This window comes from Pogoniulus pusillus, chromosome 14 (genome assembly GCF_015220805.1).
Source record: "Pogoniulus pusillus isolate bPogPus1 chromosome 14, bPogPus1.pri, whole genome shotgun sequence".
Lineage (NCBI taxonomy): Eukaryota > Metazoa > Chordata > Aves > Piciformes > Lybiidae > Pogoniulus > Pogoniulus pusillus.
Window position 1 is genome coordinate 5,571,387 of NC_087277.1, and position 24,187 is coordinate 5,595,573.

At 39.1% G+C, this 24,187-nt stretch overlaps 1 protein-coding gene and 1 long non-coding RNA gene across 2 annotated transcripts in view; one reads left to right on the top strand and one right to left on the bottom strand.

The window, feature by feature from the left end:
- CSMD3 (CUB and Sushi multiple domains 3) overlaps positions 1 to 24,187 on the bottom strand; it is a 483,827-nt gene that overhangs the window by 305,850 nt on the left and 153,790 nt on the right. Inside the window, exons 5-6 of the mRNA XM_064154172.1 lie at positions 22,012 to 22,219; positions 3,070 to 3,182 (exon numbers count right to left, since the gene is read on the bottom strand). Of these exons, the coding sequence (XP_064010242.1) occupies positions 3,070 to 3,182; positions 22,012 to 22,219 (321 nt within the window). The remainder of the gene's footprint in view (positions 1 to 3,069; positions 3,183 to 22,011; positions 22,220 to 24,187) is intronic.
- LOC135181199 (uncharacterized) lies at positions 15,432 to 16,494 on the top strand. The gene is made up of 2 exons (XR_010304772.1): positions 15,432 to 15,738; positions 16,094 to 16,494. It is a non-coding gene; the product is annotated as an uncharacterized LOC135181199 (long non-coding RNA).

Below are 24,187 nucleotides of genomic sequence, written 5' to 3' on the forward strand. Positions count from 1 at the left end.
AATGTCTATTAATAGTTTCCTGTACCTTGGAAAATGTCACTTGTTCTGTATAAGCCAATTTAAATATTTTCACAGGTGCTTGCAAGGCAAAATGATAATTAATGAAATTAAAAGGATATTTGTGAAAGGTTATATAATACTCTTGGGTTTTTGTTGGGTTTTTTTCTGTCATATGCAGCCAGATTAAGACTTTTTAGTCTTCTCTCCAAATGTCTAGCTTTAAATATTACACTAAAGCCTATACCATGAGAAGCTGCTTTGTGAGAAATATTTTTTAAAGCCATTTTTATAAATATAAGAGGACAGAACTACATAAAATTTGGTTATTTCATACCCTACCTAAAAGTACTCATAAAATCTGTTTATTTTATTTGAATGCAACGATGAACAAGGGTTGTTCGCTGGTGGTTTGTTTGTTTGTTTGCTTGTTTTCAGATTGCAATTGCCATAAATGGTAGACACTTGATAGTGGGAGGTGAAGAGAGCACATGTGACTGATGAGAGGTCATGGGGTACCGTGTTGGTCACAGCTGGCTCTGCAATGGACCCACCACAACTGAGCCCATCAGCAGATATTGTAATAACTCTTTGAAAATGTATTTAAGTCAATAAATATTGAGAGAAAATAAAGCCAGAGCAGAAGTGCTCCATTCCAGAGCTAGTAAGACCCTCAAAGGGCCTGAGTCATGGATAAACCACACTAGAGCAGGTTCCTCCTGAGAGACTGTAGCCCATGGTCAACACATATCAGAGCAGAGGGAGCCAGTAAGAAGGAAAGAATGGAAGTGTGGGAAATGAGGAAAAGTGAGCAGAAAGGCATTCCTACATCTTGACTTGAATCTCCTGTACTGTCCATCACATTACCCAGAGACAAAATGCAACCTGGAGTAGATGAAGAGAAAGAAGCTTCTGAAATGAAATTAGGCCTCTGAAAGGGAGAAGAAAAGTATTTTCCCTTACTGTTTAACTATTTTTTCTTTGGTTCCTAACACCTAAAGAATTACATGTTTTATATTGTTTTGCCATAGACAACAGCTGAGTGATTTTCCCCATCTTCATTTCAACCCATAAATTAACTTATCATTGTTCTTCCAATTGTCTGTCTTGCTCCACTGCAAGGATGAGAGAGAGTGAGTGGTCATAGGCACACTTTGCTTCCACACAGGGTCAACCACCACCCAAATATACTAGTACAAAAAGAGCAATTGTGCAAACAAAACCAGCAAGCCAAGGGAGTGATTAGGTGAAAAGAGTACTGAAGTGCAAGGTAGTGATGAAATAAGAATTATGCAGTGTTCTGAAGTTCAGAATTTAGAGTCTGTGTCCTCTGAAAGATACAACAGCAGAATGAAGCTATGTAGATGTAGTAGTAAGAAATTACTACTTCTGCTTATAATACTATTACGTGCACTCTCCTTTAGCCTGTCACTGGCAGAAATCACCCCTCCCTATTACCTAACAATTCATTTTCAATTCTCTACTATCAAGGTTAATTCCTGATCATATGCATTTCTAGTGATTTTATATGCAAGAATTATCTACATTCAGCAATATGCCACTAAAAACTGAAATAGTAAATGAAAAAGATAGTAAAGCCTCCATAATGTGGTTGCTATATACTTAGCTAGTAAAGAGAAAAGATGCATAGCAAATTCAGCCTCCCATACCTACCAACTCACATGTTTTATGTGACTTGCACAAAACGTATTTTGGAACTAAAAACTGTTCTGTTATTAACTATTACCTCACAATTTCAGCAGGAATGCACATGTGTCCTCTGAGATTGTTCTTTTTTCAGCAGTTCAAAATTAACATCTCAGCAATCCCAACTACTTCACATATACTACGGAACTACTTATCACAGCTCCTCAATTGTGAAGGATATATTAGAGACTTCCTACTTATATCTTTACACGGTCCCACAAGCTGGCAATTTCTCAGTAAATAGTGTTGTTTGTCATATTTGATATGAAAGATACTATGCAAAAAAAAAATGTTTTTCATAAATAGCTATAGCAGCCTTAGAGCTAAAGTAAGAAGCCTCCTTTACATAAATGAACTAAGAATACACATTCCAGAACATCATTGAACTCAGGAAATCCAAGTAGATACATGCAATGTTTGCCACAGTAGTACTAAGATCTGTTCTGGCTTTGTATATAATATGCTATCTGAAGCAGTTACACAGAGTTGTAAGAAGTTTGCAATTACAAAAGAACAGTTACATTAAAAAATTAGTCTTAGTCTTTCGTTAGTTGCAATTTTAACATTAGTTAATTAGTTTTATCAGATCTTACAAAAAATTATGGAGCTAAAATCTTCTAGGACAAATTTCTTGTAGAGAACTGTAAAAGAAATTCCTGAACTAATCTTATTTGATTTTTCCTTTCCACCAAATAAGTGGAAGAGCACAGAAACATATAAAAGGTAACTGAACCCTGAAGATGCACTGATATGTTATAGATATTGAAAAATGCTATTTATAGTAATGCTTGTGAAAAAAGCACAGAGTATTATCATACATTAATGAAGTTTGGTTCAAATTGCTGATATTCCAAACTTAGTGCTTAGGATGCTCTCACTCTTAATAATGCATCTTCATAAAACCCCTCAATTGTACAATGTATTCAAAAATAGGTAATGATTGAATACTATGTTAGTAAAGAGAAATTTACTTGCTGGTTTACAAACGTGACTTAACCATAGGGGCAAACACATGTTTTAATGATGAAAACATTATTTCCATATCAGTTACTGAGTACCTCTCAGACTACCAGGACTATTTTAAAAGCAGAGTAGTTGCATTGAATAGAGTGGATATCTGTTATAATTCTTTTTATACCTGTATTTAGATACATCAAACGCAGTAGTCATACTGACATTCTGTAATTTGATGTATGAGGTACACAGCTGAATTTATCATCTGTGCAAATACAAACTACAGCTTTAGGAGGACTTCCAATTATTTATATATGGCCCTCCCCTTTTGCTCTACAACTTCAGGCACTTTGTTATTAACAGCAGCCACAAAATCAAAACTCAACAACACCACTTTTTCTGGCAATGTACCTTGGTAGTGAGTACTAAATCCACGATATCGGTGATTGCTGTCTGTTACAAAATGTAGTCTGAGCCAGTTTTTGTTGCTGATAACTGGAGGAGGTATATTCATTCCAGAGAGCCTGAATTAAAACAAACAACAATTGTTAAAGAATTCAGTCATCATCAGAGTTGTAGATAAGTAGATTTTTGTAAAGCTTTGGTAAGTTCTTGTATGAAAACCTGGTTTTTTACACATTTATTGATATGCTCTCTGGGTGACTTTTATCAATGAATAGTGTGCTGTGACAAATATCAACAGACAAGACTGCCCACTACGTACAGCCATGAGATGGGATACAAATCAGCACTAATCCAGAAACTATACAGTCACATTATTGATAAGGCATAGCACTATTGTAACACTCATGCTAAAAAGAATTTATTTATCCAGGTCACAGATTAAGCAAAACACTGCTCTGGTCACCAGGTAAAGGACTGTACTCAGAGCTTTTCATGTTCAAGATATGGAACAAGAGAGCTTAAGTTACAAGAGGCATTACCTAAAACTCGATCTCAGGAGTCAGTGTTTTCTTAAATTCAAGGTATAATGAATTTTAGTGTATCTGAAAATGTTTTCAAAAGTCCATGACAAGTAAGGAATCATGGTGAATTTACCCCAGTGAGAGGCTAAACAATACGTAACTCCCCACTCCCCTTCCTGCCCTCAACAGCAGAAGAATGAGAATAGGAAAAGTCAGACCGAGAAAACTCCTGGACCAACTAAACTCTTTGAAGGTCAGCTTAGTATGTGAAGGGGGGAAAAAAGGACAACAAAAATAAGTGATGCAAAGGCAGTCATTCATCACATCCAACAAGTAGGTCAAGTAAGCCAGTCTCCAAAAAATGGCTACCTGCCCCTCAGCTCCTCTCCTCATCTTTTATTGCTGTTTATTGCAGCTTTGTTCATAAGAATAATGAAAATATAATGGGCCTTATGCAGTTAGACCTACCACAATGAGCTGAAGTACAAATGGACAGACCACTTCCTGAAGAGGCAACCACTGCCACAAGTGGGCCAGATGTTCAATGTCAGAGGCTCCCTTGCCTTGGAAGGCAGCAGCTATTTCTTGTTCATTTTGTACTCCTTGCTCATTTTTCTCATCATTTCATTAGCATCTACATGGTTCCTAGATCAGGATGTACTTCTGATTACCTCACATTATTACAGACTTCCCATGAAATTGTGCCAGGGGTGAGTGGGCAAGTGACCTTCACAACAACAAAAAAAGATTGCTTCTAACCTCAGGGTAAACCAATTTCTTTTGGGGGGTCATCCCTAAGGAATGTGCCTCACTCTACCAATCACATTTTCAGTTGCTTTAGTGTTGTTAGAAAAAAAAACCAAAAGGTGAGGCACCTTTAATGTCAACTTTATTCACAGAATTACTTCTCATTAATAGCAAACCACCTGATTGCTTAAATAAATTGTGTCATGGTCTGGTTGATTGGATAGGGCTGGGTGCTAGGTTGGACTGGATGATCTTGAAGGTCAGTTCCAACCTGGTTGATTCTATGATTCTATATATATAATGAAGCCAATCTATGTATTATTTTGAGAAGATGACTTTTGAAAGAATAATGATTCAGAGATAGCATCCTTTCGGGTTTTTTTCCAACTACACTACCTGGAAACAGAACATTTAAGACCACTTTCCACATTTCTGAGTGCTACCACCCTCTTTCCCTGAGGCACCAATATAAATGAAAGTATGCTTGACTGGCACCACAGGTTATTAAAGCTCCTTAACATACTTGCTTTAGAATGTTTTTATACTATGGAAGCACAGTAGCGTATTTTACTCATTTCAGTTAGAGAACTTTAATGGTAAGAAATATATTCAAAATCCCAGATCCACAGAATTTGAATGGCAATGATAAAGAAAAAAAATTAATTATGATGATATTACAAAATTACAAAAGCATACAGTGAATGGATAAGAAAGATCTTGTGCTAGTATTAGCAATGTACTAGTTAGCCTTAGTATTAGTTACAGAATCACAGAATGTTAGGGGCTGGAAGGGATCTCAAAAGCTCAGCCAGTCCAACCCCTCTGCCATAGCAGGACCACCTACAGCAGATCATGCTGGATCACATCCAATCAGGTCTTGAATATATCCAGAGAGGGAGACTTCTCAACCCCCTGCACAGCCTGTTCCAGTGTTCTGTCACTCTTGCAGTGAAGAAATTTTTCCTCATGTTTACATGGAACTTCCTATGCCTCAACTTCTACCCACTGCCCCTTGTCCTGTCATTGGGCATCACTGAGCAGAGCTTGGCTCCATCCTCTTGGCATTCACCCTTTACATATTTATAAACATTAATGAGGTCACCCTTTAGTTTCTGCCTCTCCAAACTAAAGAGCCTCAACTCCTCCCTCAGCCTTTTCTCATAAGAAGCTGTTCCACTCCATTAATCATTCTTATGGCTCTGTGCTGGACTCTCTCAAGCAGTTCTCTGTCCTTGAACTGAGGGGCCCAGGACTGGACACTAGTTCTATAGTACATATTTCCCCCATAAGGCTGCTTCTTAATAACCACAAAAATGTGTAAAATGGACTGCAAATGTATTGACCAGAGAGAGACAGAAGAGAAAATTTCACCCTAGACATATAAATATGCTTACAGTGAAAGACCAGTTTTATTTTTAAACCAGCTAATGTCCAGTTAAGTTTAACTATCAAATCGATTAATCATTAGAACTTCTGTTGTTGACAGATATGGACCATACTCATGACAATTCTAACTGCACAGATACTGCTATTGTCTGAGTTGTAACTAAGTTCACCATTCCTTAAATCATGATTTCTATGGGATTATTCCCAGGAAGTAGATTTGCAAACTGAGAGATTTTATAAAAGCAAATGGCAGAAAATGATTGCTTATTCTGCTCATGTAACTCCCTTTTCTCACATCAATTTATCTTCTCATCAAATGATAAAGCTGTTCACCATTGCCATAACACATTGGCAGCCCAACCTACTTCTGTGCCAGCTACTATTCCAAGCGTAGCAACACTGCATCATCTACAATGTTTTCCTAAAGTTCAAAAGCAAAAAACATTTCTACCATAAAGAAAATGCAGCTGTCTCATCTCTTTTGTAGTTCAAAAAACGTAGGTCCCCTTTAAACTGCATGGCGAATTTAAGTCAGGCAGGAGACTTCCTTTCTGCAGCTTCATAAACTCTTAGAAATATTCATGGGAAACCTTCAGATCATTTATTGGGAAGCAGAGATTAAAGACTCACACCACGGTGTGTAGTCAACAACATTTACATTAGTCTGTTATCTCATGTAAAATGTATTGGAAGAAGAAGTGCTTACCGAAGTAATGTACCTTTGTTGCTAATCAAGGGATTAGTAAAAGCGTAAGACTATGCATGTAGATGTCTCAGGGAAGTTCTTATCTCTGCATCTAATTTGTTTTGCAACTGCTGGTAAATTAGTTTACAGAAAAATTAAGGCAGGAACATTTTTCAGAATTCATTTTTTATTCTTCTTGCACTTCATTACATCATCATGCCTCCATTCCCTTCTTCTCTATTCTCTTTAGGAGGTAGTTTTCACAAATCACTCTGCTTTAGGCTAACTCCACTCCTGAAATAAACTAGCATTTTATTTTCCCTCAGAAAAAAATCTAACATGCAATTCTCACCTGTCATGGAGGGTAGCAGAAGCCCTTAGCAGGCCTCCCTGCTGTAAAAGTTGCAGTGTCTCACATTAATGCCAAGAAGCATCGTAAACCAAAACAGTCCTTCAGCCCTATGAGAAAGTCTCTCCCTAGTCGAGATAAAGGGTAAACAATGGCCACTGTTTTGGCTAGGGGGAACGGCAGTTCTCATGCCCGCTCGACACCTGGTGTGGGCCGAACTTTGGGTGGTCCTACAGGTTGTTTTGGTAAGAACTGTCCAATTATATAGGTTAATTGTAATTTTGTGCCAATCTGCAAGAATAACGTAAAATAGCATGGACTGGAGGGTTACACCTCTTTTGAACATTATAAAAATGGTGTGCCTTCCTGGATCGGCGCTTGCTGGCTTGAGCTTGCTGGTGCCTGCTCCTACCGCTCGCTCGCTAGCCTGCCTGCCTCGCTCCTGCCGCGGTGCCCTCACGTTCCTGATCGGCCCTGCCCGACGAGGGGCTCGCAGAGGCCTGAAACCTGCTTGGGCCCGATCCTGACGAACAAAGGGACACCGCCCAAACCTTCGAACTTTGCTGAACTGAACTACGAACAGTGAGTAAATTGGAGGAAGAACTCTTTACCTAAAGACTGAGTAACTTTAAAGACTCAAAGGAACTCTAAAGAAATCACAGACTCTCTTTTATCTGCTATTTTCTGAACTGTTATTTTACAACTTCAATCCAAAAGAACTCACGTGGGGAATTTAGTTCGGGAGGGGGATCTCCGTGTTTGAGCAATAAATCACTTGAAAATCCACAAGTGAGTCTCCACGCATTTTCCCCACAACCTCCCAAACTACCTTCCGTGACATCACCCTATGCTGCAAAGTGGAATTGAGGGTTGGTTTGTCTGGGTATTTTAATAACACAGTGCACATGTCGTAGGACGGAGACTGGTGCGATGAGAGATCGGGGCACTGAGAGTCAACTCTGTGGCTACTGTGCAGCAGTGTGTGTTATTAGGGCGATGCAGTGATTTTTATAGCCCCCAAAAGGGGTGTACACAACTAACTTAGCTTGAGATTGGGACAAGTGGAAAGTACAGATTGGCTCCAAGTTAAGTGTAAGGGAGAGATAGGTTAGCTTACGGTAAACACCCTGAGGCTCCCACCCAGTGGGGCTGGCCAGGGTCAGCCCTCTACGGCTGTGTCCGCCCCAGGGGCCAGCAGATTCCATCCCCTGACAGCTGTTCGTGGGCTGCTCAGGGTTCTCAGCCTAGGCCCCTGGGAGCCTGTAAGGCTCCAAGGACACTTCTCATCACAGGGTTTGATGTTTACATTCCATACCTCGTTGCAGGAGAAAGCTTCCCACATGCACATCCTTCACTTCTTCCAGAGTCATAACAACAAAATACTGTACACTAACATTTGACATGCACGCTGCTAGCTGGCTATAACCTTTACAAATAGCTTTAAAGTCCTTGTTTCAATTCACATATCAAACTGTACTTAGTTACTAGGAACCATACATTTTAAAACTTTAGTTTATACAAAGAAATTAAATCAGAAAGAACTGTTGTTTTCTTTAAAGACAGCTGATATGGTTAATAAGACAAAAATACCTGATTTTTTACAAATTGCAGGTATGGTCTTCCTCATTATTTTAGAGATGACAGCCAAACTATTTAACAACTACTTTCATTCACGCTGTTGCTTTCTTTTCCCATACATTGTTTATGTCTACAACTACCTGAAGGGGCATTGTAGCCAGGTGGGGGGTGGCCTCTTCTCCCAGGCAACCAGCAATAGAACAAGGGGACACAGTCTCAAATTGTGCCAGGGTAGGTCTAGGCTGGATATTAGGAAGAAGTTCTTCACAGAGAGTGATTTCCCACTGGAATGGGCTGCCCAGGGAGGTGGTGGAGGCACCGTCCCTGGGGGTCATCAAGAGAGGACTGGATGAGGCACTTAGTGCCGTGGTCTAGTTGATTGGTTAGGGCTGGGTGCTAGGTTGGACTGGATGATCTTGGAGGTCTCTTCCAACCTGGTTGATTCTATGATTCTATGTGCATTGACTGCCTGTCAAATGGCTCAGAAGCTTGTTCTGGCTTAGTCAGATAAAAATATAATGCACAACATACAAAAGTAGTAATTTATCTCTTCATGTCCATATTATTATTATTATTGTCCATATTATTATTATTCTTGAAGACCTCTGTCCCTGGAAGTGTTCAAGAAAAGACTGGCTGAGGCACTTAGTGCCATGGTCTGGTTGACTGGCTAGGGCTGGGGGATAGGTTGGACTGGATGATCTTAGAGGTCTCTTCCAACCTGGTTGATGCTATGATTCTATGTCTAAAAAAGTGCCCAGATTGCAGAGGTCCAATAAAAAGCTCAAAATCAGATCAGCCAATAAATGTGTGAAAACTTCAAGGAAGAATACACATAAAAAAGAGAAAGTACACTTATTCTGTATGGAAAGCCAGCATAATTTAAGCTTTGTAACTTATTTATTTGAAGGAGAAGCCACTGTCAAGCAGGAATTGTTAGTGATTTGCAAAATGTGCATTAACTTTCAAGCACAAACAAGCACACAAGCTCTTTAGTTTAGGCATAAAACACGTTAAAATAAAATCCAAATAGCAAAAGCATGGTTGCTGCAAAAACATTGTGCTAGTTTGAGCCTAGTTGGGATATTTTACTGAGAGGAATTAGATAATAGGCTGTGAAAGGGAGACAGTGGTGATGGCTACTGCATTCGTAGGCTTGCTGAGATGTATAAAAACAAGAATACAAATATAGGTAAGAGAGTTGCTCTCTCTGCCTGTGCCTGCATGCACTTCTCTAAGTTGCTGCCTAACTAACCCGTCTGCTTCCTAACCCTCCTGGCCAACCCTCCAAACTCACCTTGACCATAATATAGTAAATATCTGCTTGTACATTGTGCTAAGCTGTAAATATAGCTTCATTTTTTAATTTTCCAGATGGGCTGAGCCTAGTCTGGGTGATTTTCTGAACTGTGGAGGGGCGGGGAACACCCAAACCATCACAAACAGAAGTTTGCCATACAAAACCTTTTCATGAAGCATATATTTCCTACATGTCCCCATAAGCCAGGAGCCTCACAGAAACTGAATTGATCAAAAATGGAATTTGAGGTCAATATCCTATCTACAAGTACTTCTGACATTCATTCTAGTACTACCAAAGTCATAGTCTAACCCACACTTAGCACAACTAGGTGCACACAAATTATTCACATGCACTGCAAAGTAAGTTCTTGTTTTGGTGCTAACTGCAGCTGTGTGTGACCTTTCTCACAGGCAGTATTTGCATGTTGAATTAGAACTAATACATATAAAGCTTTGATTAAAGAGGGTGAAGTGTTGCATATTTTGGTAAGGCCTGTTCTGCATTATCCATATACAAACTACTGGGGCTAAATACTTACACAGCGTTACACAAACCACAGAAGACTGTAGCCTTCTGCCTCCTTGGAGATAGAAAAGCACCTAACCAGTGACTTACTGTTTTGGTTAAATCTTGTTTAAATTAGAGAGCTCTGGTATATTAAATGTGAAATATCAAAGACTTCAAGCTTATTGCATTTCCTATACTTGTATACAACTTGTACTCATTAGCAAGGATTGTTAGTGTCCTTTTCTTCCCTCTCCCTGACAGCCTTAATTTCAAAACAATTCTTGAAGCAAGCTTCATAATTACCATCACTTTATAAAAAGAACACACCCCTACAGTGTAGGTGTAAGGACACTGATTTGTGGATAGGAGGCAAAAACTCAGGTCTCTGATTTAACAATCTGTTAACTCTCTATAAAGAACTAATCTCCTGTTAAAGGAGCAAAGCTAAAACTAAATGAATCTTTAAGACACTGCTTGACTTGAAAGCTCCTGAAGGATAAAGTTAACATATCTCTCATTTCATCAGTCCAGTAAGAATTTACATCAAGGATTCTTACTAACTTAATCCTTAAAATTTGGGTAAGCACTAACAAGTAATTTTTTTTGCATGACTAGGCCTACTGATATCTTTCGTTTCTAATTCTGGTGATGAGATAAATGAGTCTTAATGGCAGTCATTATAGATGTGAACAATTATTGCACAATTGGCCTTTTTCCTCACTTTTTTTCCTGGAAATGTTCTATCCAAATCACATTAAATCATTTCAGCAAGGACACGGTAATGTATATTGTCAAACAGGGAAAAACACCCAAACCTCTCTCTCTTACATTGTAATCTAACCTAAGAATTCAAGATTTGTTTTTTTTGGAAGATATCAGATAAATATTCCATGCCAATAGATATTTTCAGTTACCTGTGGAGAACAGGGAAGATCAACGAGGTGGATAATTGCCTGTATATTGTTCTTCCATGAAAGTACATCTAACAAAAATTCAATTCAGATGAAAGCATTGTAAGAGCTGTGGGTTTCCTAGAATTGTAGTTGCAGCATTACTTTTAGGCAGCTCTAACATATAATACTGATACAGCTGTATTAGAGAAGACTTAGAGTTGTGTCTGTAGCAGAAGCTATGGAACTTACATAAGTGGAATATTTCATTTAATTGTATATGTGCAACTCAAGCTGTAGGTGGATATCAGGGTTCTATTATGTGTGCATCCAGTATGATCAAGTCATTAACTACCTGGGCAATTCAGGAACTGAATGACATAATGGACTGGCTTGAGCAAATAGACTAGTTTGAAAGGTAATTATAACAGCAAAATAAGTAAAGTTAGCCAGCTGAATCTTCAATTAATGAAAAAGAAAAAAAAAACACATACATCAAGAAAAAAATATTATTTACATGATTGCTGTATTTGCAAGAAAGGAAAACAAGGAGGGAAGATGAGTTAACCTTCTGTATTACCCTCTTTCAGTGTCTAGTTGTGGGGGGTTGGGAAATTCCCCTCTGCTCCCCAGTAAAATTAACCAGATCAGCTCAGATGGCTTGGAAGCAATATAAAGCTATATTTTACAGCAAAGCTAAATTTACAACCATACACATACAAAACACATCTACATGTATTTACAGCTACATACAATTCAGAAATAATACAGAAATCCAGTCTTTCCCCCTGGACAAAGAAAAGCCCAGAAGGAGCCAACACCATCTTCTCCACCCTCAGACAGAAAACCAGAAAGATCTCATGTGTTATCTGGCCAGCCAAGGTTAGTACATGGTGTGGAGGAGTTAGAGAGGTGAAGGAACCATGACAGAGCCAGTGTCCAAAAGCCAAGGATGCCAAATTGCTTATATATTAGCTTTTTATACCAATTATCAAACCAATGAATGATACAAACATTATCTTTTTTTTCCTTTTCTTTTTCACAACCAACGCTATAATTTATTTACATTCTGCATTAAACTTTCAAGAAAGTCCTGATGTCTCCTCTTAGATTTTTACAATGAGCCTTGAACTACCACATCAGACCTAAAGCATGACACGACATATCTCTCAGAGGAGAAAGTAAACAGGACTAATTTGATCTTGGAGGAAAGGAGACAAAAAAAAAATCTCCCTAAAGCCATCTCTTTCTGAAAGTTACATGTGCAGGGGAGGGGAAAAAAAGAAGAGTCTAAAATATAACACTCTATTAGCAGTTTGAAGGTAATACATCATCTAAGTTTCAAGTGGTTACAGGCACAAGCCAGTAAAAAGTGTAGTTCCTAAGGTCAGTTCATATAACATTGTCTGCAGTAGGACTATGCATTATTTAACCAAGTATCATGACACTGACAAGTTTGAATCTAGATAAATCCTTGATTGCTGTTTCCAAATCTCAGACCTGCAGCCAACTGCTTGACAAAAAGTCTTTTAATTTTAGAACAAGAAATTACTACTCTTCAAATTTAACCTAATGAGCTATTTAGAACAAACTTAGGTTTTAGGTAGAAACTCCACTGTAATCATTTATTTATGATACATATAACAAATGAAAACTTAAATAAGCCAATGTTTGGGAAAAGGGGAGGAAAAGTTCTACATTATGTCATTTGTTCTATAAAGTACTTTAACAATCTATTGATTAATTTCATTCAGCTAGAGGGATAAAAATAATTCACCCTGTGACTCTTTCTCAAGCTCATTATGATGCTTGGAAGATGAAAATTGTTTGCTTTAAAAATGTCACTATTGAAATAAGTGAGAGCCCTGTCATGCCTTTGCAATGTTGAAAAAGTTCAGTTTTGAAGTTACTGTCATAGAAAGCAAGTCTGTGAGACTGTACAATCATTAAGGACTGGATACAGGACCAAGTGATGATTAACAAAAGTCTGTAGCACTGTGGATATGAAATGCTGTGAAGTGCCAAGATTAAGAAATACCTTAACTTCAGAAATAGATTGCATCTTATAATGTTGGATATTCACACACCAAAGATTCTCCAATTAATTTGTTGACTTGGCAGAATAATGGAGTACAAGGAAAGGTATAGGGAAGCTTCCAAACACATACTGAAATGTTAACCAATGATATGAGTAATGTGCTGTTTGTGACAGAAGTAATACACATAACACTTATGGTCAGTATTGTGTCCTGATTGCCTGATGTACTACTATAAATTTCTGATTTTCATAAAGATGTTAGGGACTTTGAAGGAGTCATTATTCATAAATGTGATACAAATACATCATATAAAATATGACCTCATGCTTAGAAGTCTTTTTTTCTTCACAGATCATAGAATCAATAGAAAGACATTTAATAGTCTAAAATTAAAAAGTCTCATTAACAGTACTAGTAACTTCTTTAATCTTTTGAGTAGCAATCTTTTCTCTCTGATGATATGATCTCAGTGTCCTAAGATAAGTACTTTGTTCTTCCCAAAACAGAAGGAGAAAATGTTTACTGTGAGTCATAGAATGCCAGAGATTGAAAGGGACCTCCAGAGATTGAGTCCCATCCTCAAAAACCACTTAGGTTTGGTCACACAGAAAAGAATCTACCCAGGAGCATCCTGAAGTCATTCCTGGAAAGCTATTAATTATAACATTCCCCTTCCAAAACAATGAATCATCTTCGGGCTATTTGATGTTTTCTTAAAAGAGCCTGCTTTTATCTCACTGACTTTCAGTCTTCCTCAAACCCAGTTAACAGAGGATCAAGGTGTTACACAGCAACTGCCTAAGGTTGTCAGGCTGTGGTCTGACAGTCATCTCTTGAGCAGTAGGCAATTGTCAGAGCTCAGATAAGCTAAAACTAGCTCATGCCAAGACACCTCGGAAGAATCCTAAGACAGATCCCTGTCAGATCAATACAAAGCCTGTGGCCACTTCTCAGTAATAAGGTGAAAGTCCTATTTACTGGGGTGCCACTATTGCTAGATTCACACTGAAGAAACTCAGAGCCAATGGAAATTGGAACAAAAGAGTACTTCTCCCTGCAGCTAACTCTCTTTTAACTCCTCTCCCTAACCTTTAGTACTTCATGCAACTCCAGCAGTTAAAATGAAAAGTACATATAGGTATGCAATCTTCAAACTGGTGAAAGACTCCAATTATATTTTCTACACAACGTAAAGAGAAATTGGCATGAAACTCTGGCTGGAGATAGTTTAAATTATAAGTCAAATTACTCCCACTCTGCAGCAAAATTAGGGACCCCATGGGTCTTGTTAGAAAAGGTACTTTTATAATCTGAAAGTTTTCCTGAGTATCTGCCACTCTAGTTGCTCATAGCTAGGTATTAAATCCAAATGCAAAGGTATCTTAAAAGAGCTGTTGCTTAACATTAGAATAAAAATTCAAAATGCTGTCATGTTAGGTCTGAGTCAGTTACTTCATTTCATCTTTTTTAAAGGTGATAAGACAGTGAAAGTCCTGAAGTGCCTCTGAAGAACAACTCAATACAAACTAAGAGGATAAGAATTGTGCAGCTCTGCTCAAAGTGCAGGTGATATTTTTGAGTTCACTATTTTCTGCCTCTGAAAATGTATCAAGGTAGATATTGAAATCTGTCAGAAAAGGCTACTCTTACTGCACAATTAAATATAATTGCTGCCATGAAATCCAGGCAAATTACTCACAGAACCATTTGTCTCAGTTTCCATTTATTTTTTTTTTTTGTGAATTGATAGCTTTCTCAGTTACATTTTGTGCAACCTTCTTCTCAAACACCTGATCTCCTAATTCTACAGAATTCATTGCATAAAGCATTTACATTCTAAAATTGCCTACATTTATCTGCAGAGACCTTCCCCTCTTATACAACGTCTGTAAGATAATAAATCTCTTACTTGATCATTTTATAGAACTTTCATCTCAGAGTGCTTAATAAATGTCAATAAACTGTACCATCCTTTATAGCATAAAAAGAAAATTCCAAAGCATAAAGAGAGGTTATGGTGTTCATCACAAAACTCTAGGACAAAACTGGGAAGAAAAATAATGAAAGAATAAAAAATGCTGTGCAAGAGCAGCCAGAGGAGAGGAGTGAGAATGTAAAACAACTCTGTACATACCAAGATCAATGAAGGAAGCAGAAGTGCTCCAGGCACCAGGGCAGAGATTTCTCTGTAGCTCATGGTGAGGCAGGCTGTCCCCTGGTAGCCCATGGAGGTTAGCAGTGGAGAAGTGATCCACCTGCAGCCCACTAAGGGCCAAATGACAGAGCAGGTGGAGGTGCCTGAAGGAGGCTGTGACCCTGTGGGAGACCAGCAATAGAGTGAGCTCCTAGCAGAACATGTGGGCTAGGGTGGAGCACTTGCTGGAGCAGGTGTGCTGGCAGAAATCATGACCCCATAAAGGACCCATTCTGGATCAGTCTGACCCTGAAGGACTGCACTCTAGGGAAGGAACTGATGTTGGAGTAGTTTGTGAAGATCTGAAGTCCAAGGCAAGGACTCAGGTAGGAGAAGTTCATGGATGACCACCTCACATAGGTGATACCCACATTGGAGCAGGGGAAGAGTGTGAAGAGGAAACAGCAGCAAAGACAAGTGTTGAAATGACCACACCCTTCATTTTATGTCCACCTATACCACCCAAGGTGGGAAAGGTAAAGAAAATCAGTAATTAAGATGAGCCTAAGAAGGACTTTTAAGATTTGAGTTTAGTTTTCATCCTATTTTGACTTGATTGGCAATAACTTAATTTCACCAAGTCTGTTTTGCCTATGATAGCAATTAGAAAGTGATCTCCCTGTCCTGATCTAAACCCAAAAACCTTTCATTATATTTTCTTTTCTTTGTCCAGTTGAGGAGGGACAGTGATAGAGCAGCTTGGTGGGCAGCTGTTGTCCAGCCAAGGCCACATTCATGAACTGACAATCAAATAGTAGAAGCAATATGATCATCACACCAGGTGACCCAAATTGATTTTAGCTAATCAGTTTTCTTCTTCCTTTCATATAGCTAAACGCTGCAGCATCTGACACTTAACCAAGGAAGCAGTATGTAGAAACACAAGTTCAATTCTGGTTACAATAGGCATGCACCAATTGCTCCACTTTTCCTTGTTGACTGTTTTTCACAACACAAGATGTTACTGAGAAACTAAAAGAAGTGTAATGTCTTCAGAAATGAACTCAATCAAAAATTCATGGGCAAGCTTTCCTTAATGTATCAAGTTTAAAGGACAAGTCAAAAAACCCAAAGTTCTTTAACCCTTTGTAAAAAAAACCACACCAACTGAAGGCAATGAAAAATGCATTCAAAAGATTTTGTTTTCCTTATTTTTGCAAAAAGAAAAGAAGAAAATTGATGTTTGTAGCACTTAGCATTTTTAAGTGAGGAATGAAGAAGACTGGGCTAATTTTGAAATTAGCACAGTAATACATATGAAATACAGACTGTCATTTACAGGAGGGAGCACTAAATTATTCATTAGTTCTTTCTGGCACTAAACTCTGTATCTACAAAAATTATATTGAACCTTTAAAAGTTCCATGAGTTGCTTTTCTCATCTGAAACACTGACTTTATTACTGCCTGCACAGACTGGTCTTTAAAATGTCTGCATTTATCTCTTCTGTTCTTTACAAACAGCCTCTGGAGATGAGTTGTTCCCATAACAGAGCAGCAGAGATCGGTGGATGGGGTCTTTCTTTTTCCCAAAGTTAGGCTACACCTGGAGACTGGAGCAACACCCCTTCACTGAGCTGGCCAGTCTCATGAGATAGGTGGGCAGAGCTGCAGCCAGAGGATTATTTAAACACCCCAGGAGCAAGGTCAAGGTAAGTGGTGTGTGAGTCACCTGGGTAGTTTTTGCAGAAGGTCATGTGGACAGGACCAACCCTGTTTGCCACCTGGTCCAAATCTGTTGTGGAAAGAACACAGAGACAGAGATCCCATGCAAACATGCAGCTATCCAGGTCACAGGGCTGCAAGGAGTGCAAGGAGTGCCACAGCCTTGCTCTGGCAACAAGCAGCAGATACGAGAACTGTTGCTTCGGCTCTGAACAGGTGGCAAATCTGCTCGGCCTTGTGGCAAAGCTGTGAGAGGAGGCTGAAAGGTTGAGGAGAATCAGGGAGGCCAAACAGGCCCTTCTCACAGTGAAGTCTGTTGTCTCCCTGGAGCTTGGGTTAGGGATGTCACTAGGAAACTTCCTAGCCTGCTGCAGCCACAGAATCACAGAACTTTAGAGGTTGGAAGTGACCTCCAATGATCATCAAGTCCAACACCCCTGCCAAAGCAGGATCTCCTAGGGTAGTCCACACGGGAATGCATCCAGGTGGATTTTGAAAGTCTCCAGAGAAGGAGACTCCATAACCTCTCTGGGCAGCCTGTTCCTGTGCTCTGTTACCCTCGCTGTAAAGAAGTTTCTCCTCATGTTGAGGTGAAACCTTCTCTGTTCCAGTTTGCAGCTGTTGCTCCTTGTCTTATTGCTGCTGACTGATGGAAAGAGCCTGGCTCCATCCACTTGACACCCACCTCTCAGATATTTATACACGTTGATAAGATCTCCTCTCAGCCTTTTCTTCTCCAGACAGCCCCAGGTTTCTCAGTCTCTCTTCACAGGGGAGATGTTCAAATTCCTCAGTCATCCTTATGACTCTCCACTCTTCCAGCAGGTCTCTGTCTGGAAAGCCCAAAACTCTCCAGATGTGGTCTCACCAGGGCAGAGTAGATGGGGAGAAGAACCTCCCTAGACCTGCTGGCCACACTTTCCCTGATGCACTCCAGGATGTCATTGTCTTTCTTGGCCGCAAGGGTACATTGCTGGCCCATGCAGAACTTCTGTCCACCAGCGCTCCAAGGGCTTTCCCCACAGTGCTGCTTTCCAGCAGGGCAGCCCCCTTGGATTATTAGCCATTACTGATCTTCCATGTAAGTGGAGAAAAAGTAATGATTGTTAGTCCAAGATCAATCAAAGGAGACTTTAGGGTCTTGGGAGGAGTGGTGAAAGATTCTGACGTACAGGTCATCTTTTCTTCTGATCTTCCAGTCACCAGCAGTGACATTAGAATGAAGAACCCAATGCAGTCCATTAATACATGGCTCTGTGCCTGGTATCACCACCACAATTTTGGGTTCTTCAACTACGGTATGGCCTACACAGCACCAGTGTTGTTGGTATCAAACTGGAGACACCTTCCTTAAAGGAGGAAAAAAATCTTCACTCAGGAGATTGTGGGGCTGACTGAGAGGGCTTTAAACTGGGTGTGAAAATTTAGCACTTCATTAAGAATTCCATGCCTCCTGGATAACCCTAAACTATCTACTTGGTGTATATTACAGATTTTTAGCTTAGTTAGAACCAAAAAAGCAGATATACTGAGGAACAAAAGGTTTGATTTGGTTTTAATAAATCAGTATACATAACAGACACAGAAAGTGACACAATATCTAAGAAATTATTTTATAATATATGCTAGTTTGAAGCAGGGTAGAATGTTTTGCTGAGAAAAAGTAGATTATATGTTGTGAAGGGAAAACAATAGTGATGTCTGCTCCCCTCACAGTCTCACTGAGATGTATGAGAACAAGAAGGGAAAACATTAGATAACACTCTCGCCATGTTTTGTGGCACTCTCTGGCTGGGCTCTGGCTGAGCAGCATCTCCCTAACCTCACCTGCCACTCACCTTTGCTTCTTAACCTCTTGGCTGAACCTCTATTCTTCCCTAGGACAGGGGTAAGGTTGAGAGGGGCAGGGGAAGGTGCAGGGGTGGTTGATAGCCCCTCCTGGGGACTCAGGTTTCTGGGAGGGAATTTGTGTTTCTGTATTACTTTTACCTTGTATATTTCTGTCTATAACTGTATATACTGTAAATATCTGCTTGTATATTGTGCTAGCTGTAAATAAATAGCTTCATTTATATTCCCAGAGCCCGACGGAGTCTAGCTGGGTATTTCTAAAAGTGTGGGGGGGCGGGGAACACCCAAACCACCACACAATACTACTTGGTATCCAGATCAACTAATGTGTTTTAAGTAATTTCACACATTATGCACTATATGTTTTCCAAAATCAAAGATCAAAAGCATGCTTTCAGTTTTAGAACTCTACTGTTACGTGACTTTACAAACTAACCTATCTTGATGTACACCTCAAGCTACAGTCAAAGTTGTTTTAAAGTATTACTACTGTAAATCTAATGAACAAATTGCTGCTAAATAAGATTTCCAAATAATTTCTTTCCTAACACACGGGGGGGGAATACTTCTGCATAACTGAATACATCAATCTAATTTAGGGAATATAAATGACAAACTCAAAAGAAAAAAAAAAAAGAATATGCTCTCAATCTGTTCTCTACATCAGCAATTATTAATACAAGATTTTATGTTTTGTAAACTGATGAGAATTTCCATATATAAAACTATATTATTTTAAACATTAAAATATATATAATGATTTTCACAGGAAAAAAAGTAATTGTTTTAAGCTCGGGACTGAATACATGAAATATGTTCAAGAGGAACAGAATGCACATTTAACTATGCAAGACAGTAATTTTTTCTGTATGTCATTGGTATTACCACACTAACAATTGTTATAAATTGTTTAAGAATTATTTAACTGACAGCTAGTTCAAAAGATTTCAGTTTAACAGCTTGAAAAACTCAACAGCAATTAAGTAATATTCTAATACAGGCAATTAACTATGTAGGTGGTAGTACAATTTAACTCAAATGATGAAATGCTCTTTATAAAGCTGAGACTTATTAGATAGGCTTTTACTGTGCCCTTAAGTAGTAAGGACAATTACACAGAAACTGAAACTGATGTTTCCAAAAACATGTAGCTTTCTGATGTGGGATATTGTCTTATTATAACATTTAAAATATTAAAATTTATAATGCATTTTCTCTAAGATATGTTTGATTTTTGTATTGATAATAAGAAAAGAAGGCTAATTTTAATGTGGCTAGCCAGTCACCCATTGTTCACATGCCATTTGTCTGCTGTGCAGAACCCTAAAAATGCTTTATGAACCAGTTCAGAGCTTAAGTTTTTACTGGGGAACATCACTGTTATTTATGGTTCCATGTACATCCTCCTTTTTTGGTGATCTTGTAATACATTTAAAACCAATATAACTACCACAAGTTTGTATAATATTCACATGTTTCTCGAGTATTGTGATGGTATCCTATGATAAACTACCAGGCTGAAAAACTACAGAGCATACAGTTTGTTTTTCCTTCTTAACTCAACCCCATCTTCAAAGAGGTTGTTTACAATTTTATTTCTTCTACTTGGTTTGCTAACTGCATCTACACTGAGATCAAGAATTGCAGATGCCAGTTTAGCAAAAATACCGTTACTACTGCTGAGGTAACAGTATCACAGTATTATTAGGATTGGAAGAGACCTCACAGATCATCAAGTCCAACCCTTTACCACAGAGCTCAAGGCCAGACCATGGCACCAAGTGCCACGTCCAATCCTGCCTTCAACAGCTCCAGGGACGGCGACTCCACCACCTCCCCAGGCAGCCCATTCCAGTGTCCAATGACTCTCTCAGTGAAGAACTTTCTCCTCACTTCCAGCCTAAATCTCTCCTGGCGTAGCTTGAGGCTGTGTCCTCTCGTTCTGGCGCTGGCCACCTGAGAGAAGAGAGCAACCTCCTCCTGGCCACAACCTCCCCTCAGGTAGTTGTAGACAGCAATGAGGTCACCCCTGAGCCTCCTCTTCTCCAGACTAAACAATCCCAGCTCCCTCAGCCTCTCCTCGTAGGGCTGTGCTCAAGGCCTCTCCCCAGCCTCGTTGCCCTTCTCTGGACACGCTCAAGCATTTCGATGTCCCTCCTAAACTGGGGGGCCCAGAACTGAACACTGTACTCAAGGTGAGGTCTAACCAGTGCAGAGTACAGGGGCAGAATGACCTCCCTGCTCCTGCTGACCACACCATTCCTGATGCAGGCCAGGATGCCACTGGCTCTCTTGGACACCTGGGCACACTGCTGGCTCGTGTTCAGGCAGGTATCAATCAGCACCCCCAGATCCCTCTCTGCTTGGCTGCTCTCCAGCCACTCCGACCCCAGCAAAGGTAGCGTATTTGGAACAAAATTCCAAACAGAAAGTGCTGTGGCTACTCAGGCTAAGACGGAAATTTCTAGCTACATGTAACAGTAGTCATACCCCACACAGAGGATATAGTGAGACCACATACACAGTCCTCTTGTACAGAAATTCTTTTAGAGACAACTTGTGATCAACACTGCTTCCTCAAGCTCTCTGCTGAAAGAACTTCACGTCATTCACTTTGTGACATTAGAAACTCTCTGAAGGCTCCACCAATCATAGAATTGACCAGGTTGGAAGTGACCCCCAAGATCATCCAGTCCAACCTATCACCCATTCCTGTCCAACCAACCAGACCATGCCAGTCTTTTCTTCAACACCTCCAGGGACTGTGACTCCACCACCTCCCTGGGCAGCCCATTCCAATGGCAAATCATTCTCCCTGTGAATAACTTCCTCTTAACATCCAGCCTATACCTCTTCCGGCACAACTTGCTAGCACAGCAGTCCATTTCATTCTGTTTCTAAACATACACTTTTGTGATACAATAATGGTTAAAATAGTTAGACCTAGACACAAAAAGGTGAATAAGCCTACGCCTTTAATCTGAATGTTACCCCCTTGCAATAGGTTTGGAAATTATTTTACAGCTGCAGTTAAAATATCAACATTTAAAACACAGAAAGAACCAATACATCTTGGGATGTTTTTTTTTGTTTGGTTCCTTTTTTGCCTGTTTGTTTGATTCTTTCTTTCTTTGTATTCAGCAAAACTATCTATTGACAAAATGAAAAGTTAAGTTTTCACATATCTTTTTTTTTTTACTTGTTACCACACTGAAATTGCTGCAGTTGACTTACCATATTGTAGGTGGTTCAGAACCTTCTACTTCTAAGTAGTCATACTTTTCTTCCATTTGGAAATCTGTAAATATGAGTGAGATAGTATCCCCAGGCTCTGCCACAATCGTCCATGTGCAATCCGCATTGTTGTGATATTCATTAGGAAAGTTGGGGCTCGAGATGATACCACTAGATCCTCTCATAGTACCTCCACATGCATCCTCAGCTGTTAGAAAAGAAAACATAAGCATCATTAAAATCACCCCTTACACATGCACACATTCTCATTGAGAATTGATGTTTAACATGTTAGACTTTGCATGCTGCTGCAAAGGTAAGATTTCAAGTATTTAAATATTATACTATTAATGCCAGCACATATTACTGCAATCTACTATTTAGAGAATCATAGAATGGCTTATGTTGGAAAGGACCTGAAAGATCATCTTGTTCCAACCCCCTGCCATAGGCAGGGACATCTCCCACTAGAACAGGTCGCTCAAGGCATCATCCAACCTGGCCTTGAACACCTCCAGGGAGGGAGCATCCACAACCTCTCTGGGCAACCTGTGCCAGTGTCTCACCACCCTCAGTATCAAGAACTTCTTCCTAACATCTAGTTTAAATCTCTCCTCTGACAGTATAAACCCATTACTTCTCATCCTGTCATTCCCACACTTTGTAAATTTATGTTTTCCATAATCATTGTTTCATTCACTTTACAATGGCATGCAAAAGCTCCATTGTTTTTCTTTTCTGCTTTAAACAAATTATTTCCATAAAGCAAGTTGAGAAACACAGCATGAACATCCTACCCATCTTGTGCTAACTGTATTCTCATATTTAATTTTAGTGTTCACCTAGCAATGTTTAAGTTTGTTCTCCAATCATCTTTTTTCCAATTTTCAAACAGCTGATCAGTTTGTCAGATCAAAGCCATGCATGGCTCATTTCCCAAATGTCAGCTGCAAGACACGTTGAAAATTCAGACGCTTACCTCAATCTCAGTTTAATGAGTGTAAGTTTTAATAGACAAGTGTTTGAAATGCAACCACAGTCATACATGATATATACCTAAATATGTAAAGTTTCATGATATGTAAATGACAATAAAGGTATTTAATGATCACAACTTATAAATAGTAAGCCATATGTCTCTAAAATGGATTAAGATTCAGAGAAAATGTGTAGAGGAATAATACAGGGTGGGGCTGAGCACAGCTGTTGCAAGTAATATGACTTTTATCTTAATACAAAGAAAACTAAAGTTTGGCCTTTGAGTGGATTAACTGGTGGCAGAAATGTTTCTCCCTGAATTCAATAAGAGCTTAAATGTCTCCCTGGGTTAGCTGGAGAAGTATGGGGAGGTGAATACTTAGCTCAGCCCAGCATATGAGTATGAACCTCAGACAACTACTAAAAGAACTCTGAAGAAAACAAGGGATTGAGCTGGCTTTGATCCATGCATTCATTCCTTCCAGCAACTGGTGATGCCCAGCGTTGTATTGGTGAGCGTATTACAGCTATATACATTGCAATATCTATGTTTTGCTAAGTGGACTCTTATGTTCGTGTGGTTATGCAATATGTTTTGTATTGCTCCTCTAAAGAAGTCCTGTGCAACATCAACTATCCTTAAATAAGTAAATTCAATATTAAATTTTACATCCTGCACATATAGCATATACAAAAGAATTCAATCAGACAAATTATGACACAATAATGATCTGTTTTCTGACATATAATTCTATGCTGAATAATCTAGGTAAATAGTGGAGCTTTACAATGTCAGTTCTAACAGCAACAAAACTAATTCTATGATAAACCAATTCCCAAATAGTGATTCACAGATTTCATTCAGTAAGGTTTTAAGAAAATATGACTGATGTCTTGTACCTTTTATCTTAATGGTACATGTATTCTTAATAACTGAAAAAATGGATTTGAGGCTCTCATGTCAATTGTGTTTTTCCTGTGAACTAATAAGACTGATTGTGAATGCAGAGCAAATACTTTCAGAAACCACGAGAGCATAGAATTGTTTATATTGGAAAAGACCTCTGAAATCATTGCATCCAACTGCTGACGTAGTCCACTGCTAAACCATGTTTCTAAGCGCCACATCCACACACCTTTGAAAACCCCTCAAGGATGACAATTCAACCAGTTTCCCAGGCAACTTTTCAAATAACTT